Source organism: Mesoplodon bidens, assembly GCF_964165515.1.
Source record: "Mesoplodon bidens genome assembly, chromosome: 14".
Classification (NCBI taxonomy): domain Eukaryota; kingdom Metazoa; phylum Chordata; class Mammalia; order Artiodactyla; family Ziphiidae; genus Mesoplodon; species Mesoplodon bidens.
The window spans coordinates 69,959,314-69,974,284 of NC_138170.1; the positions used below are offsets into that span (position 1 = coordinate 69,959,314).

General features: G+C 38.0%; 1 protein-coding gene across 11 annotated transcripts in view; it reads right to left on the reverse strand.

Moving 5' to 3' along the window:
* NCOA1 (nuclear receptor coactivator 1) overlaps positions 1-14,971 on the reverse strand; it is a 264,180-nt gene that overhangs the window by 83,966 nt on the left and 165,243 nt on the right. For all 11 annotated transcript variants that reach the window (XM_081254782.1, XM_081254783.1, XM_081254773.1 and 8 more), the window contains one exon: positions 11,278-11,375. In XM_081254782.1, coding sequence (XP_081110908.1) covers positions 11,278-11,375 — 98 coding nt within the window. The remainder of the gene's footprint in view (positions 1-11,277; positions 11,376-14,971) is intronic.

The following is a 14,971-nucleotide window of genomic DNA, read 5'->3' on the forward strand; positions in this document are numbered from 1 at the left end:
GAATGTATAAAAGCAATAAAAACAAGACCTTTAAAAAGTAGAACATTTATAGAATTTTGTAACAAGATGTAACCACCCTTTGTATCATACAGGGGTTTGCTGGTTACTGGTGGCAAAAGACTTAAGCCATCCAGGGCTTCCCTGGTGGCGCAGTGGTTAAGAGTCTGCCTGCTAATGCAGGGGACACGGGTTCGAGCCCTGGCCTGGGAGGATCCTACATGCCACGGAGCAACTAGGCCCGTGAGCCACAACTACTGAGCCTGTGCGTCTGGAGCCTGTGCTCCGCAACAAGAGAGGCCGCGACAGTGAGAGGCCCGCGCACTGTGATGAAGAGTGGCCCCCGCTTGCCACAACTAGAGAAAGCCCTCACACAGAAAATAAGACCCAACACAGCAAAAATTAATTAATTAATTAATAAACTCCTACCCCCAACATAAAAAAAAAAAAGATAGATACAGCCATCTTTAAAAAAAAAAAAAAAAAAGACTTAAGCCATCCAGCAATGTTGATGGGCTACTCATTTTTGTTTTTGAAAAAGGTTAAGTGTCCCAAGTTTGCTGACCTTTTCTATGATGCTGGGTGCTAATGATAATATCCTACTAAGAAGGTATTTTCCAAATAATAAACACACCTAATTTTGTTCCTTCAGGGTAAAGATGAAATTTTAACAATGAATAAAAAATAAACTGCTTTCAAAAAGACACTTATGCTATAGAGACAACACGTGAAAATGGATGTTTTGAAATGTTACCACAGTTATAATTTTGTTGCTGAAAATGATGTACACCACTTATAAAAATTATCTTCTCAGTGTAAAACATTTAGAAATAAAACCTTTTCCCTGTGCAAAATTCTTCCAATAAGAGTTTCAATGGGCTTTAAAAACCCGTGTTTTAAAAAAGGAAAATGCAACTCCTTTTGATTAATTTGGAGAATCACTATTTGAAATAAAAAAGGATGGAATTTAGGGAATTCCCTGGAGGTCCAGTGGTTAGGACTCGGCGCTTTCACTGCCGGGGCAGGGGTTCAATCCCTGGTCAGGGAACTAAGATCCTGCAAGCTGCACAGCGTGGCCAAAAAAAAAAAAAAAAAAAAATTGAAATTTGAAGAAAAACCTTTGCATAATTGGTAGATAGGATTTCAAAATGAGTATCGTGACTTAGTAAACTCATCCAATGATATATTTTTCCATTTGTATCTACCTCATTAAGCCAAATATTAAAATAAACTGAACTTGAAACTACATCTTCAAATCACTGTGTCCCAAAGCATTCAACCAAGATTTTAAAAAATAATGAAGTACAGCATTGTTCTCATTAAAAATACTGCTAACACTTTCTTTAACAAGAACAAAAAGAAATAAAACTATTTTTATTCCACCTGTTGTGACTATTTTTCATTTAGTTCATAATGCAAAGAGGAGAGGGATGTGATTAATAATCTAAAAACCTCAACACTAGATAACCCTTTGCTAAACTATTTTGGATTTAGATGAGCACAGGAAAGCACCCTCATATCTAATTGTTTTCTTAAAGTCAGATTAGCTATAAATTTCATAACAGGTGATCTCTCTCTCTCTATATATATATTTGTCTGGCAGTTTATATTAAAATAGGGTAACTGAAATGCAGACTTTTTTTTTTTTTTTTTTTTTTTTTGCGGTACGTGGGCCTCTCACTGTTGTGGCCTCTCCCGTTGCGGAGCACAGGCTCCGGACGCGCAGGCTCAGAGGCCATGGCTCACGGGCCCAGCCGCTCGGCGGCATGTGGGATCCTCCCGGACCGGGGCACGAACCCGTGTCCCCTGCATCGGCAGGCGGACTCTTAACCACTGCGCCACCAGGGAAGCCCGAGACATATTTTTTAAAAAGAAGATCTAAAAATTCTTTAAAATGTTCTTAGCTATTAATTGAATCAGTGTAAATACAATTTAACTTTCTTTTTTCTTTTTGGTCTCTTAAAAGAGTTTAATAAAGAACAGTTTGGGTATAACTAAGTATCATAGTTCAGAGCAAGAAACAGGATTGATATCAAAACACAGGCAAGTAAAAAAAACTTGGCCATTTCATGGTGAACCACTTCCAGGGGCCACACCATCCAGCTTCTAAAGCACTACCTTCTTCTATTTTCCATCTAGTTTTCAGGGTGTCCTTTTTAGCTCCTTGCTCTCTGCCTCCCTAGTGACACTATCTTCAAAGCCACAGTTTTTCCCTTGCTCTTTTTTTTTTAATATATAAATTTATTTATTTTATTTTATTTTATTTATTTTTGGCTGCCTTGGGTCTTCATTGCTGTGCGCGCGCTTTCTCTAGTTGCAGTGAGCGGGGGCTACCCTTTGTTGTAGTGTGTGGACGTCTCATTGCGGTGGCTTCTCTTGTTGTGGAACACGGGCTCTAGGCATGTGGGCTTCAGTAGTTGTAGCTTGCGGGCTCTAGAGTGCAGGCTCAGTAGTTGTGTTGCACAGGCTTAGTTGCTCCACGGCATGTGGAATCTTCCCAGACCAGGGCTCGAACCCATGTCCCCTGCACTGGCAGGTGGATTCTTAACCACTGTGCCACCAGGGAAGCCCTCCCTTGCTTTTCTCACTCTCCACGTCTGGAAGTTATCCACTGTCTGCCGAGGGGCTGGGAGAGGTTGAGACCCACTCCTGGGATCATCTCTGCCCAATCTGAAGACTGTCCAGCAGTGGGCACAGGGCTGGTGGTGCTGATCTCGAGCACCAGCAAGGCCCAGGGATTCACCTGGACTACTCGGTGCAATTATTTTTAAGGCATTTGTGAAATCCAAAGGATTTAAACTTCCTTTGCAGTAGGCCTGGAGTCCCTGCAGTCTCCCGTTTCCACAGATTTTCTGGGACTTCTCCAAGTTCTCCCATTGACTGCACCTGACCTCACTGCCAAGCTGGGAAGTTATTCTAGTAGCTGGCCTCTGGAATATGCAGCTGGTCAGCCTTACAGGGAGTACAGAACTTTCACCAGGTCTCTGTTTGGCCTCGGTTACATGGACTCATCGTTTCCTCTGAGAAGTCTGGGGCATCATATTTCTTTTGAGTTTCTCCAGAAAAGGTTGGCTTGGCAAACAGGTTAACAGAGGCTGCCCCACAGTTGCAGAGAGGTCCTGCTGACCTTCTCCTGAGATACAGACAGCCTGTCCTGTGCTAGAAATGCGTATTTTTTGTTTTTTTTAATTATAAATGAAATATAACTTAAACTTTTTTTATATGAAAATTAAGTAGATAGTATAAGATCTGCCAAAATCCTACCCCCAAGAGATTGGTAACATTTCAAGGAATCCTTTGAGACTATTCCTATGAATATACAAACATCTTTAATTTCTAAAAGTGTGTCTGATTAATATAACCTGCTAATACTTGTTCTTATCCTACAAGTTTCCCTCATATGTTGTGCATATAATTAACTTCCAAGTGTGCTCCTAGGAAGGAATCTTCCTGTTTCTCCAAGTCCTGACAGCTGGGCTGACACTGAGCTACACACAGGAGATGATAACAAATGCCACTCCATTCTGTACAGCATCATCAGTTGGAGGGGTTTTTCTCTCTACCCAGGATATCAGTCTTCCAAGAGGACCACCTTGGGTCTCAATGCAGGGTTCACACTGGCCAAGGCTTCTCACAGGGCCCTCGCTTTAAATGACTACACAAGCTTCACTAAGTAACACCTAAGTGTCAGTCACTGGATAAAGTTCTGGGAATAAAACACATATTCTCAACAATTTTATAGTCTCTGACGGGAAAAAAACAAGTACGTGTAGTCACATTATAGTACAATGGAGGAATTCATAAAGGTTAGGCACAGAGTGAAGCACCCAAATGGACAAAGGGATGACTGCTGTCGGTAAGGTTTCCTGGGAGGAGGCCACATGACACCTCAGCTGAGGCTTGAAGGACACAGCAGTAACTCGGGTGGGCGAGGGGTGGAAAGAACATTCAAAACAGAGGAAGCAGCTCAGAGGTTTAAAAAAAAGAAGAAATCACCTTGTACGTACTTGTCATATTTGTGTTATATTTAACAATAAAAAGTTTTTTTGAAAAAGCTTCAAGGAAAACCAAAAAAAAAAAAAAAAAGAAAGGAAAAAATGGCCATGGGGATCATCTTGAAGGCAATGCTTTTAAGCAGGAGACTGACATGATCTGCTTGAACAAAGATCCTTCTGGCAGTGGGTGTGGCATGTGGACTGGAAGCAAGCAGACAAACTGCAATGGTATTGTGATACTCCAGTTCAAATGCGAGCCCGAATCAAGGCAATGGCAGTGGAAGTGATAGAAGAGAATTCTACAGAGGCAGGAGAAACAGATTTGGTGATCTCTAGCAGCTGTGGGAACAAGCACTTGGGGCGATCCTTCATTAATGACTTTAGGGTTCTGGTAGATAAGTGCCTTTCCCTAACAAAGGGGATTCAAGGGGGAAAAAAAAATCTAGTTTTTAATTTTTTGACTTTTCTTTTTTCAAACAGGAGAGAAAGGGATCGATTATAAATTTAGTTTTAGAAATGTTATATTTCAAATGACTGAGGAACTTTCTGGTAGAGATGTTCAAAAGGCAGCAGGATATGATGAAAGGGAAGCTGTGAAAAGAGATATGGGCTAAAGACAGACATTCTTGACTTACAGGTACATACAGTATCATTTAGTTTTTGTTTGTTTTTAACTACAATCATCTTTTCCCCTTCCACAGAATATCTGATTTCCTTTGAGGAGTTACTTCTTCCTCATTTAATAAAGTCTCGTGGGATTCTTAATCAGGTCATTGGGAAACTTCCTCCTTAAATGTGAGCCTTGAGAATTACAAAAAGAACGAACATGGCTGGAACACATTCATTCTGGCAGCCGGGCACTGTCCAGATGGGTCTTTTGAAGAGACCATTCGTACAGTTTCTGCTTTCTAGCCTCCATAAGATGCCTTGGTTTCACCTTATTTCTAAGCACAGTTCTGTGGTATCCAAATAGCATCCCAATAAATTCACATTTGCTTAACTTAGTCATAACTGGTATCTGTTGCTTCAAATCAGAAAACTCTAATTGGTATTTTACACACACACACACACACACACACACACACACACACACACACACACACAAACACATCATATAGACTGAGACATAGATGTTGATAAAACTGTCCAGGAAATGTGCACAGAATAAAAGACAAAAGGAAAAGAGCCAAGGCCAGAACCTTGGGGGATGCTAACATTTAAAAGGCAGGTAAAGAAAGAGAAATCTGAGAAAAAGGCTGAAGAGCAGCCAGAGAGGCAAGGAGATAGTTTTATAGAAGAGGCTCACGAGGAGTTTTAAGGAAGAGGGAAGTGGGTGGTTAACAGTGTCAAAGAGCCACAAAGCAACGTAAGGAACGGTATAATATGAGGTTAGGAGGCCTGAACGCACATGCAAGGTATAGGGAGACTTCTGTGACTAAAGCAGAATTTTCTTGTGGAGCAATAGGAAATAAGCAGCGTTAGAGTCAGATAATGCAGAGCTCTGAATAGGAGGTAGAGGAATTTAGACAGCAAAGAACACTGGAGAATGAGGAGCTTTAAAAAAAAAAAAGCCTATAAATTCTAATACCACTCTCTCTTTTGTTTTATTTTGCTTTTTGTTTTTGTTTTTGTTTTTGGCCACACCGCATGGCATGTGGGATCTTAGTTCCCTGACCAGGGATCGAACCTGAACCCCGTGCACTGGAAGCGCAGCGTCTCAACCACTGGACTGCCAAGGAAGTCCCACCACTCTCTCTTTAAGTGTGAGGAAATTACCTCCAATACCTTTATTCTTCACTCGTGCTACCTTTTTATGTTTAAGAAAAAGGAGGGGGAAATATATTGAAAATTGTATGGTGAGAATTTCTCACAATATCGTGGATATTTGGTCACCTTCTAGATGTGCAGATCTTCTACCTGAGCAGGCCCCTCTAGACTGATGACAAATAGAACTTTCTGCAATGATGGAAATGTTCTCTTTCTGTGTTGTTGATACAGTAGCTACTAACCACATGGGGGTATGGAGCATTTTAAATGTGGCTGGTGAGAATTTTTCTCACCAGACATTCAGCAAAAATGTCTGAATTTTTCATTGTATTTAACTTTGAATAGCCATGTGTAACTATCTTACTGAACAGTGCAGCTCTAGACTGCAGCCTGGATAAGTCCATGAACAATCTCATGGTGGCTTTTCTACCACTTCTTCTCTTAGCCGCCCTGGATCAGATTTCATAAAGTTTAAGGCAATGAGGCAGGATTGGGAGATACAGAAGAAGGGTTAGAAAAGGTTGTCAATGAAGGCACCTTTGAAGTCTATAAAAGTAATTCTATTTTACAGTCTCAGTTTCACATCTGTATAGCTCATAAATAAAAATATTATTAGCTCCTTGAAGTCAAGAACCTAAATATATTTCTATTCTGAGTTTTTGGAACTTCTAATTTGATTTTATTTTTTTATTTATTTATTTTTTTGCAGTTCACGGGCCTCTCACCGCTGTGGCCTCTCCTGCCGCAGAGCACAGGCTCTGGACGCGCAGGCCCAGCGGCCATGGCTCACGGGCCTAGCTGCTCCACGGCATGCGGGATCCTCCCAGACTGGGGCACGGACCCGCGTCCCCTGCATCGGCAGGCGGACTCTCAACCACTGCGCCACCAGAGAAGCCCTAATTTGATGTGTTTTGTCATATTTGAAAATGCTTGCCTAATGACATGTAATTCATGTGTAATGTTGTGTTACAGTTTTCCTTTGATTCATAGTGGTTTTCAGGGTAATAATTTCATCATCTAAAAAAAATGCTTTCTTCTTACAGCAGTTTTGAATGGATGCTTTCCTGTCGTTTTCTGTTCATTTTAAAGTGTTATAGATTTTTCTTACACAGAAATAACAAATGTCTATGTAAATTAAAGCAGTAGTAGTATTCTCTGGCTCCAGTTGTGCTGTTTTCAGTTTGTGGATAGTCTATTTGCTCTCCTTATTGACCTCTGTGGTTTCTGAAGAACCTGTGGTAAAACTGGGATTTAAATGACTACCACTTCTCTACAGGAACTCCACAAATCTCAAGGACCTCTATACCTTATACTTTTTCAGTATCTCAAATGGCATTATATGCAGAAAATACATTTCATAAATATTTAATGAATTGACAGGAGATATAAAGTTCTTAGGCCAGTTTTAAACTTAGGGACACTGAGAAGGCAGACAGAACCACAAGAGAAAAACTAGAAGATATGAAGAGACTAGTCTACTGATATCCTGCAGAGTAGAGGAGATAAGCAATAAGTGCTAGGATGGGTCAGGTCTCATCCTAGGATGGGAAGGGTCCAAGTGTAACCAAGTAGTGGGATGGGGACAGGAACCAAGGCCGGGGAAGAGATGGGATAGCGGGAAATGAGCCTAAGGTACTTTTCTTTCTTTAACTTATTTTCCTCTAATGGCTTATATTAAAAAATTTAAAATATAGCAAAGTTGGAATAATTTTGTAGTGAACATCTGTATATCCACCACACAGATTCTACCACTGACACTTTTACTATACTTCTTATAACACTATTTCCAAAAGGCAGTCATGTGTCATGCAATCAATTTAAGGGGTTGTGAAAAGAATAAAAACATCAGAGTCCATTACATGTGGTGGCTTTCCCCTCTCCCAGTTATATGTTATACACTCACCCAGAGAGTAGTTTCCATCCAGCTTCAATGGCCAATGTTTTTTATATTTTACAACACTATAAAATATGTGCTCATTCCCCTAACAAAAATCATTAAAGGGCTTCCCTGGTGGTGCAGTGGTTGAGAGTCCACCTGCCAATGCAGGGGACACGGGTTCGTGCCCTGGTCCGGGAGGATCCCATGTGCCGCGGAGCGGCTGGGCCCGTGAGCCATGGCCTCTGAGCCTGCGCGTCCAGAGCCTGTGCTCCGCAACTGGAGAGGCCACAACAGTGAGAGGCCCACGTACCGCAAAAAAAAAAAAAAAATCATTAAAACCAACAGGCTAAAGTAACAAAGCGCTTGTATAACTTGGAGTGGGAAAAGGAATTTAGGTTTTGAGGGGGAACTTGCTAACAGGAGAGTCAAAAATATTTAGCAGCCTGTTAAAAGTACAGGAATAGAGTTCGGAAAGAGGTTAAAGCAAGAAGTACATATTTGAGAGTCATCTCTAAAGAGATAAAAGATGAAGCAAATGATATTACTTGGGCTAAAAAACCAAGCACTAAATTTTGAGAATGTTCTCACATTAGCGGTGTTAGTAGAGGGAATTATGGTTCATACAAAAACAGAAGAATAGTTAGGGTAATAGGAAAAAAATGTATAAAGGAGTTAGAAAATCAAGAGACCTATACAAGTTTGAGTGTTAGGAAGACTTCACCAGAAAGAAGGGCCTTGTGGTGGGACAGGAAAGGAGAATTTATTTAATTTTATAGATATTTATTTTTAAATATGTGTATGATTTAAATACACATATTTATATTTAAGTATATGCACATACATAATGAACATACATATATAAAAAAATAAAATTAGGCCTAGAGATGGAAAAGCCTAATTTGTGGGGAATGAGTGTGTATATATACACACATATATGGGTTTTTAAACATTCATGTATGAAGAAGGAGTACTTAAGGTGATGAGCCTGCTCGGAAACAAAATATCTGTTTTGAGAAGAGAGGGAGGAAAGATTAGACAGGAAAAAACGGGTGAAAATTACACAGTAATTACAAAGTAATTCAAGATTAAAAGTTCTTCATTTTAAAAAGTTTGACAACGTTGTTAAAATAGAAAGTTCTCTTATAATGTCTACATAAATAGTTTAAAATTTTTGGTTAGGAAAACACCTACTGTAATAAACTGAGGCATCCCTTACTCAAAAGTGAAATTCTACAGTAGAAATTAGCACTAACTAGCTAAATAATTCCAAAAGTTTTATTTTCCCACTAGTCCTAACTATAATAAAGAAGTAGCAAAGCCAGACAGTTGTCTTCAGTTTTCCATCTGACCATTAGAATGCCTTTATCAAAATTTCTTTTTCTTTTTTAACATCTTTATTGGAGTATAATTAATTTACAATGGTGTGCTAGTTTCTGCTTTATAACAACGTGAATCAGCTACATATATACATATATCCCCATATCTCCTCCCTCTTGCGCCTCCCTCCCATCCTCTCTATCTAGGTGGTCACAGAGCACCAAGCTGATCTCCCTGTGCTATGCGGCTGCTTCCCACTAGCTATCTACTTTACATTTGGTAGTGTACATATGTCTATGCCACTCTCTCACTTTGTCACAGCTTATCCTTCCCCCTCCCCATTTTCTCAAGTCCATTCTCCATGTCTGAGTCTTTATTCCTGTCCTGCCCCTAGGTTCTTCAGAACAATTTTTTTTTTTAGATTCCATATATATGTGTTAGCATACAGTATTTGTTTTTCTCTTTCTGACTTACTTCACTCTGTATGACAGACTCTAGATCCATCCACCTCACTACAAATAACTCAATTTCATTTCTTTCTATGGCTGAGTAATATTCCACTGTACATATGTGCCACATCTTCTTTATCCATTCATCTGATGATGGACACTTAGGTTGTTTCCATGTCCTGGCTATTGTAAATAGAGCTGCAATGAACAGTGTGGTACATGACTCTTTCTGAATTCTGGTTTTCTCAGGGTATATGCCCAGTAGTGGGACTGCTGGGTTGTATGGTAGTTCTATTTTTAGTTTTTTAAGGCACCTCCATACTGTTCTCCATAGTGGCTGTATCAATTTACATTCCCACCAACAGTGCAAGAGGGTTCCCTTTACTCCACACGCCCTCCAGCATTTATTGTTTGTAGATTTTTTGATGATGGCCATCGTGACTGGTGTGAGGTGATACCTCATTGTAGTTTTGATTTGCATTTCTCTAATATTAGTGATGGTGAGCATCCCTTCATGTGTTTGTTGGCAATCTGTATATCTTCTTTTGAGAAATGTCTATTTAGGTCTTCTGCCCATTTTTGGATGGGGTTGTTTGTTTTTTTGATATTGAGCTGCATGAGCTGCTTGTAAATTTTGGAAATTAATCCTTTGTCAGTTGCTTCATTTGCAAATATTTTCTCTCATTCTGAGGGCTTTTTCATCTTGTTTATGTTTTCCTTTGCTGTGCAAAAGCTTTTAAGTTTCATTAGGTCTCATTTGTTTATTTTTGTTTTTATTTCCCTTTCTCTAGGAGGTGGGTCAAAAGAGATCTTTGCTGCAATTTATGTCAAAGAGTGTTCTGCCTATGTTTTCCTCTAAGAGTTTTATAGTGTCTGGCCTTACATTTAGGTCTTTAATCCATTTTGAGTTTATTTTTGTGTATGGTATTAGGGAGTGTTCTAATTTCATTCTTTTACATGGAGCTGTCCAGTTTTCCCAGCACCACTTATTGAAGAGGCTGTCTTTTCTCCACTGTATATTCTGGCCTCCTTTATCAAAGGTAAGGTGACCATATGTGCGTGAGTTTATCTCTGGGCTTTCTATCCTGTTCCACTGATCTATATTTCTGTTTTTGTGCCAGTACCATACTGTCTTGATTACTGTAGCTTTGTAGTATAGTCTGAGGTCCAGGAGCCTGATTCCTCCAGCTCCGTTTTTCTTTCTCAAGATTTCTTTGGCTATTCGGGGTCTTTTGTGTTTCCACACAAATTGTAAAATTTATTGTTCTAGTTCTGTGAAAAATGCCATTGGTAGTTTGATAGGGATTGCACTGAATCTGTAGATTGCTTTGGGTAGTACAGTCATTTTCACAATGTTGATTCTTCCAATCCAAGAACATGGTATATCTCTCCATCTGTTTGTATTATCTAAAATTCCTTTCATCAGTGTCTTATAGTTTTCTGCATACAGGTCTTTTGTCTCCTTAGGTAGGTTTATTCTTAGATATTTTATTCTTTTTGTTGCAGTGGTAAATGGGAGTGTTTCCTTAATTTCTCTTTCAGATTTTTCATCATTAGTATATAGGAATGCAAGAGATTTCTTTGCATTAATTTTGTATCCTGCTACTTTACCAAATTTATCGATTAGCTCTAGTAGTTTTCTGATAGCATCTTTATGAAAATTTCTCATGTTCATTATTCACATTTAATTTTGAAATAGTAACAATGGTCAATATAGTTTCTAAAATAAAATAATTATTAAAAGTTCCTTAACACTTTACTTTGTTTTATAATTTATTAACTGGATGTTAAAACATAAAAGAAGATAAAGAAAAAAACCAAATTGGCTAGAAAAAAGATTCTGATCACTTTTTGAGTCAATGAGAACAGCTACCTCCAAAAGAAGAGGTCCCAAGGATTCCTTTTCTATCACTCCTTGACTACTCGATGAGATGTCTGACTTCTGTACTTCATCATCAGTTGTTGATTTCTCTGTAACAAAACAGCAAAAAGTCACACATCCAAAAAGAGCTCATTTCCATAATGGCATGTTTATTAAGACATGAATTCACCTAATTTCAGATTCAAATAACATTTATTCATTATGTAGGCACTTTCACATTTAATCTTAATTATACTCATTTTATGGATGATGAAATTGAGGTTCACAAAGGTTAAATAATGTGTCCCAAATCATATAACTAATAAATGGCAGCAGGAGGATTTGAATTCTGACCTACCAAGTCCAGTGTTCCAACAAATGGAAAAAATGGTGTAAAAATATACAGCCTTTTAAAAAAAAGTCTACACCAAAAATTTTTAAGAAATAAGTAAATTGTAAAAGAATAATTATTTCCTCTATCTTTCTCCTTTTCTGATTTGATTAATTGCCATTGAAGAGAGAGTGAAGGTACAATTCTGTGAGCCTGCGTGAAATAGCTAACTTTTCACCTTCATGTCATGATGATCTGATTGATAAAACTGCAACTGCTAAATGATTTAGAATTCTTTTGTGTGGTGATGTTGAAAAGTCTATCCATCATCTTAAAGCAGCAGCATACTTATATAAAAGTTTCCAATCTGTCAGACTAATTAGCTCACCAAAAAGCAAATACAGTATTACTGAATATAGAGATTCATTTTTTTCACTTTAAAATATGAAGTATTTCAAATATTCCAAAAAATACAGAAAGTGGCATAGCATACAGTCACACAGCCACCATTCATTTTTCACAGATGTTAACATTATTTGCTTCACGTCTTTCCTTTTTAAATAAATAAAATGCTACAAATAGAGCTACAGCTCTACCACTATTCCTCCTCTGTCCGTTTTCAGAAGTAACCAGTGTTCTGAGGTCAGCATAAACATTTCTAAGCATGTTTTTATACTTCAACTACATATGCATGAGTTTTACAAATATATTATTGTTTTGTGTTTTAATGTTTACATAAAAATATATAGACTTTTTCCACTCAATATTATGTTTGAGATTTAACTATACTGATACATATAAATTACATACACTCATTTGAACTGCTGTATAGTGTATGAATAACCCACAGTTGATTTCCTAGTCCCCTACTGGTAGACCTTTTGACTTCTTACAATGCTGTAATAAACTATTTTCAGTATTTCCTCTTTTGCACATTTGTGACAGCTTCTTTAGGGTAAATATTAGAAGTAAAATTGCTGGATCACAGGGTCTGTGTATTTTCAACATTACTAAGTTTGACAAATTACTCTCCAAAGAGGTTGTACCACCAGTAACATACAAGGGTTATTGTTTTTCTGTATGCTGACACTTGATATCATCACAGCTTTTAATTTTTGCGAACCTAATGGGTGTAAAATGTTATCTCATATAGTATTTATAATAACAGCTTTACTGAGCTACAACTCACACAGCATACCATTCATGGATTTAAAACATACAATTCAGTGGTTTTTAGTGTATTCACAGAGTTGTGCAGCCACCATCACAATAAATTTTAGAACACTTTCATCAACCCAAAAAGAAACCCCATACCCTTTAGCAGTCATTCCTCATTTTCCCAACACTCCCAAGCCCAAGGCAACCACCAATCTACTTTCTGTCTCTATAGATTTGCCTATTTTTGACATTTTATATGAATGGAATCATATAATATGTGGTCCTTTGTGACTGGCTTCTTTTGCTTAGTGCAATGTTTTCAAGATTCATCTATGTTGAAGCATTTAACAGTACTTCACTCTTTTTTATTGCTAAATAATATTCCAGTGTATAGGTATCTCATTTTATTTACCCATTGATCAGTTGATAGATATACTGTTTGCTTCCACTTATTGGCTATTTATGAATAATGCTGTTATGAACATTTGTGTACAAGTTTTCATTTCTCTTGGGTATATACCTGCAAGTGGACTTGCTGGACCACATGATAACTTTATCTTTAATATTTTGAGAAACTACTGGGCTGTTTTCCAAAGTGGATGCATAATTTTACACTCTCACCAGCACTGTATGAGGGTTCCAATTTCTCCCATCCTTACCAACACTTGTTACTATCTGTCTTTTTGATTGTAGCCACCCCAGCAAGTGTAAAGTGGTCTCTCACTGTGGTCTTGATTTGTATTTTTCTGATGGCTAATAATACTGAGTATGTTTTTCATGTGCTTATTGGTCATTTGTGTATTTTCTTTAGAGAAATGTCTATCCAGAGCCTTTGCCCATTAATTAATTGGGTTATTTATTTTTAAATTATTATGGTATAGGAGTTCCTCATTTAGTTCTAAGATGTACTTCCTTCATCATTTCATGTGTTTCTAACATTAAGACAGGTTTTGTTTCTTAAACAGTTCCAAAAAAACAAACCATCAAGTCCAAGTACATTAAGTAACTATGAATGAAAAGCACAACAAACAAAATTTTAGGCAAAACCCAAGGCAGGAGTGGCTATATGACTGGCCTAAGGCATGTGAACAGATGAGACACACAAGGAGAGAGTCTTGTCCTTAAAGGGACAGAAACATGCCTTCCTGCTTTCTTCTCTCCCTTTCCTGTCATCAGGAACATGTACAGGTGAGCCATGTTTGACCACATGGGTAAGGGCAATACCCTAGGAGTGGCACAGCAAAACAGATGGAAGGAATCTGAACCTCTGACACATGCCTAGACTACCTTGTTAAAGCCACTGTACTTTGGGTCTCTTGCTACAGTAGCCTTGTCTGTATCCTAACTAATACATTCCGTATTTCTCAATAACATGCTTATTTGCTATATCCTGACTGTGCCCATGTTAGACATAATCTATTAACGTGCCATCATAAAAGGTAAGAATTTAACTTATTTACATCAACCATCTAGATACACATACATATCCCCTCTTCCCATTCTCCCAGTATAGTTACAATAATTTTTAGAGCAGTCAGTATTTAATATCTATGTTACTATGGCCATATAAATATAGTTCACAAATGAGTCAAGGTATGTGCTATAATTTACAATTCTCATATTTCATGTTTTAGTTTTTCTGTGAAGTTTGACTCATCTCTAAACTCTCCTCCAGACTAAAAAACTCCTCTCAATTTGGTCAGTCATCATATACTCTATGTGTTCCATTTTTTTCCCCATGGAAATATTCCTCCTAGAGTTCTCTATCCACCTGCTCCAATTGGGACTGGCTACTTCATTAGTCTGCTGCTCAACTGTAACCCTGGGTCTCCTTCTACCTTCTTTTGTTAAGATTCCATGGTTTCCCTGGGTTAAGATCCTATGCCTTTCTTTCTTGGTTTACTACCTTGGTCTTGATAGATATTTCCGAAAAAAAGTACACAGGAGACAACATTCTTGAGGCTTCAGATGTCTGAAAATGTCTTTATTTTGCATTCATATTTCATTTGGATGAACACAGAATTCTAGGTCCAGGATACTCATTTTCAGTGTTCCTATTTAGAAATCTGGACCCTCCTGAAAGTAATCTAGTATGTGTTTGTTTTTTCCTCTCTCTTGTTTTTTCTTTCTGGTGTCTAGAAATTGTGCATTGGTGTGAGGTTTTTTTCTTTCTTTTTTATTCATTGTGCTGTGCACTACATGTGTGCTTTCCATCTG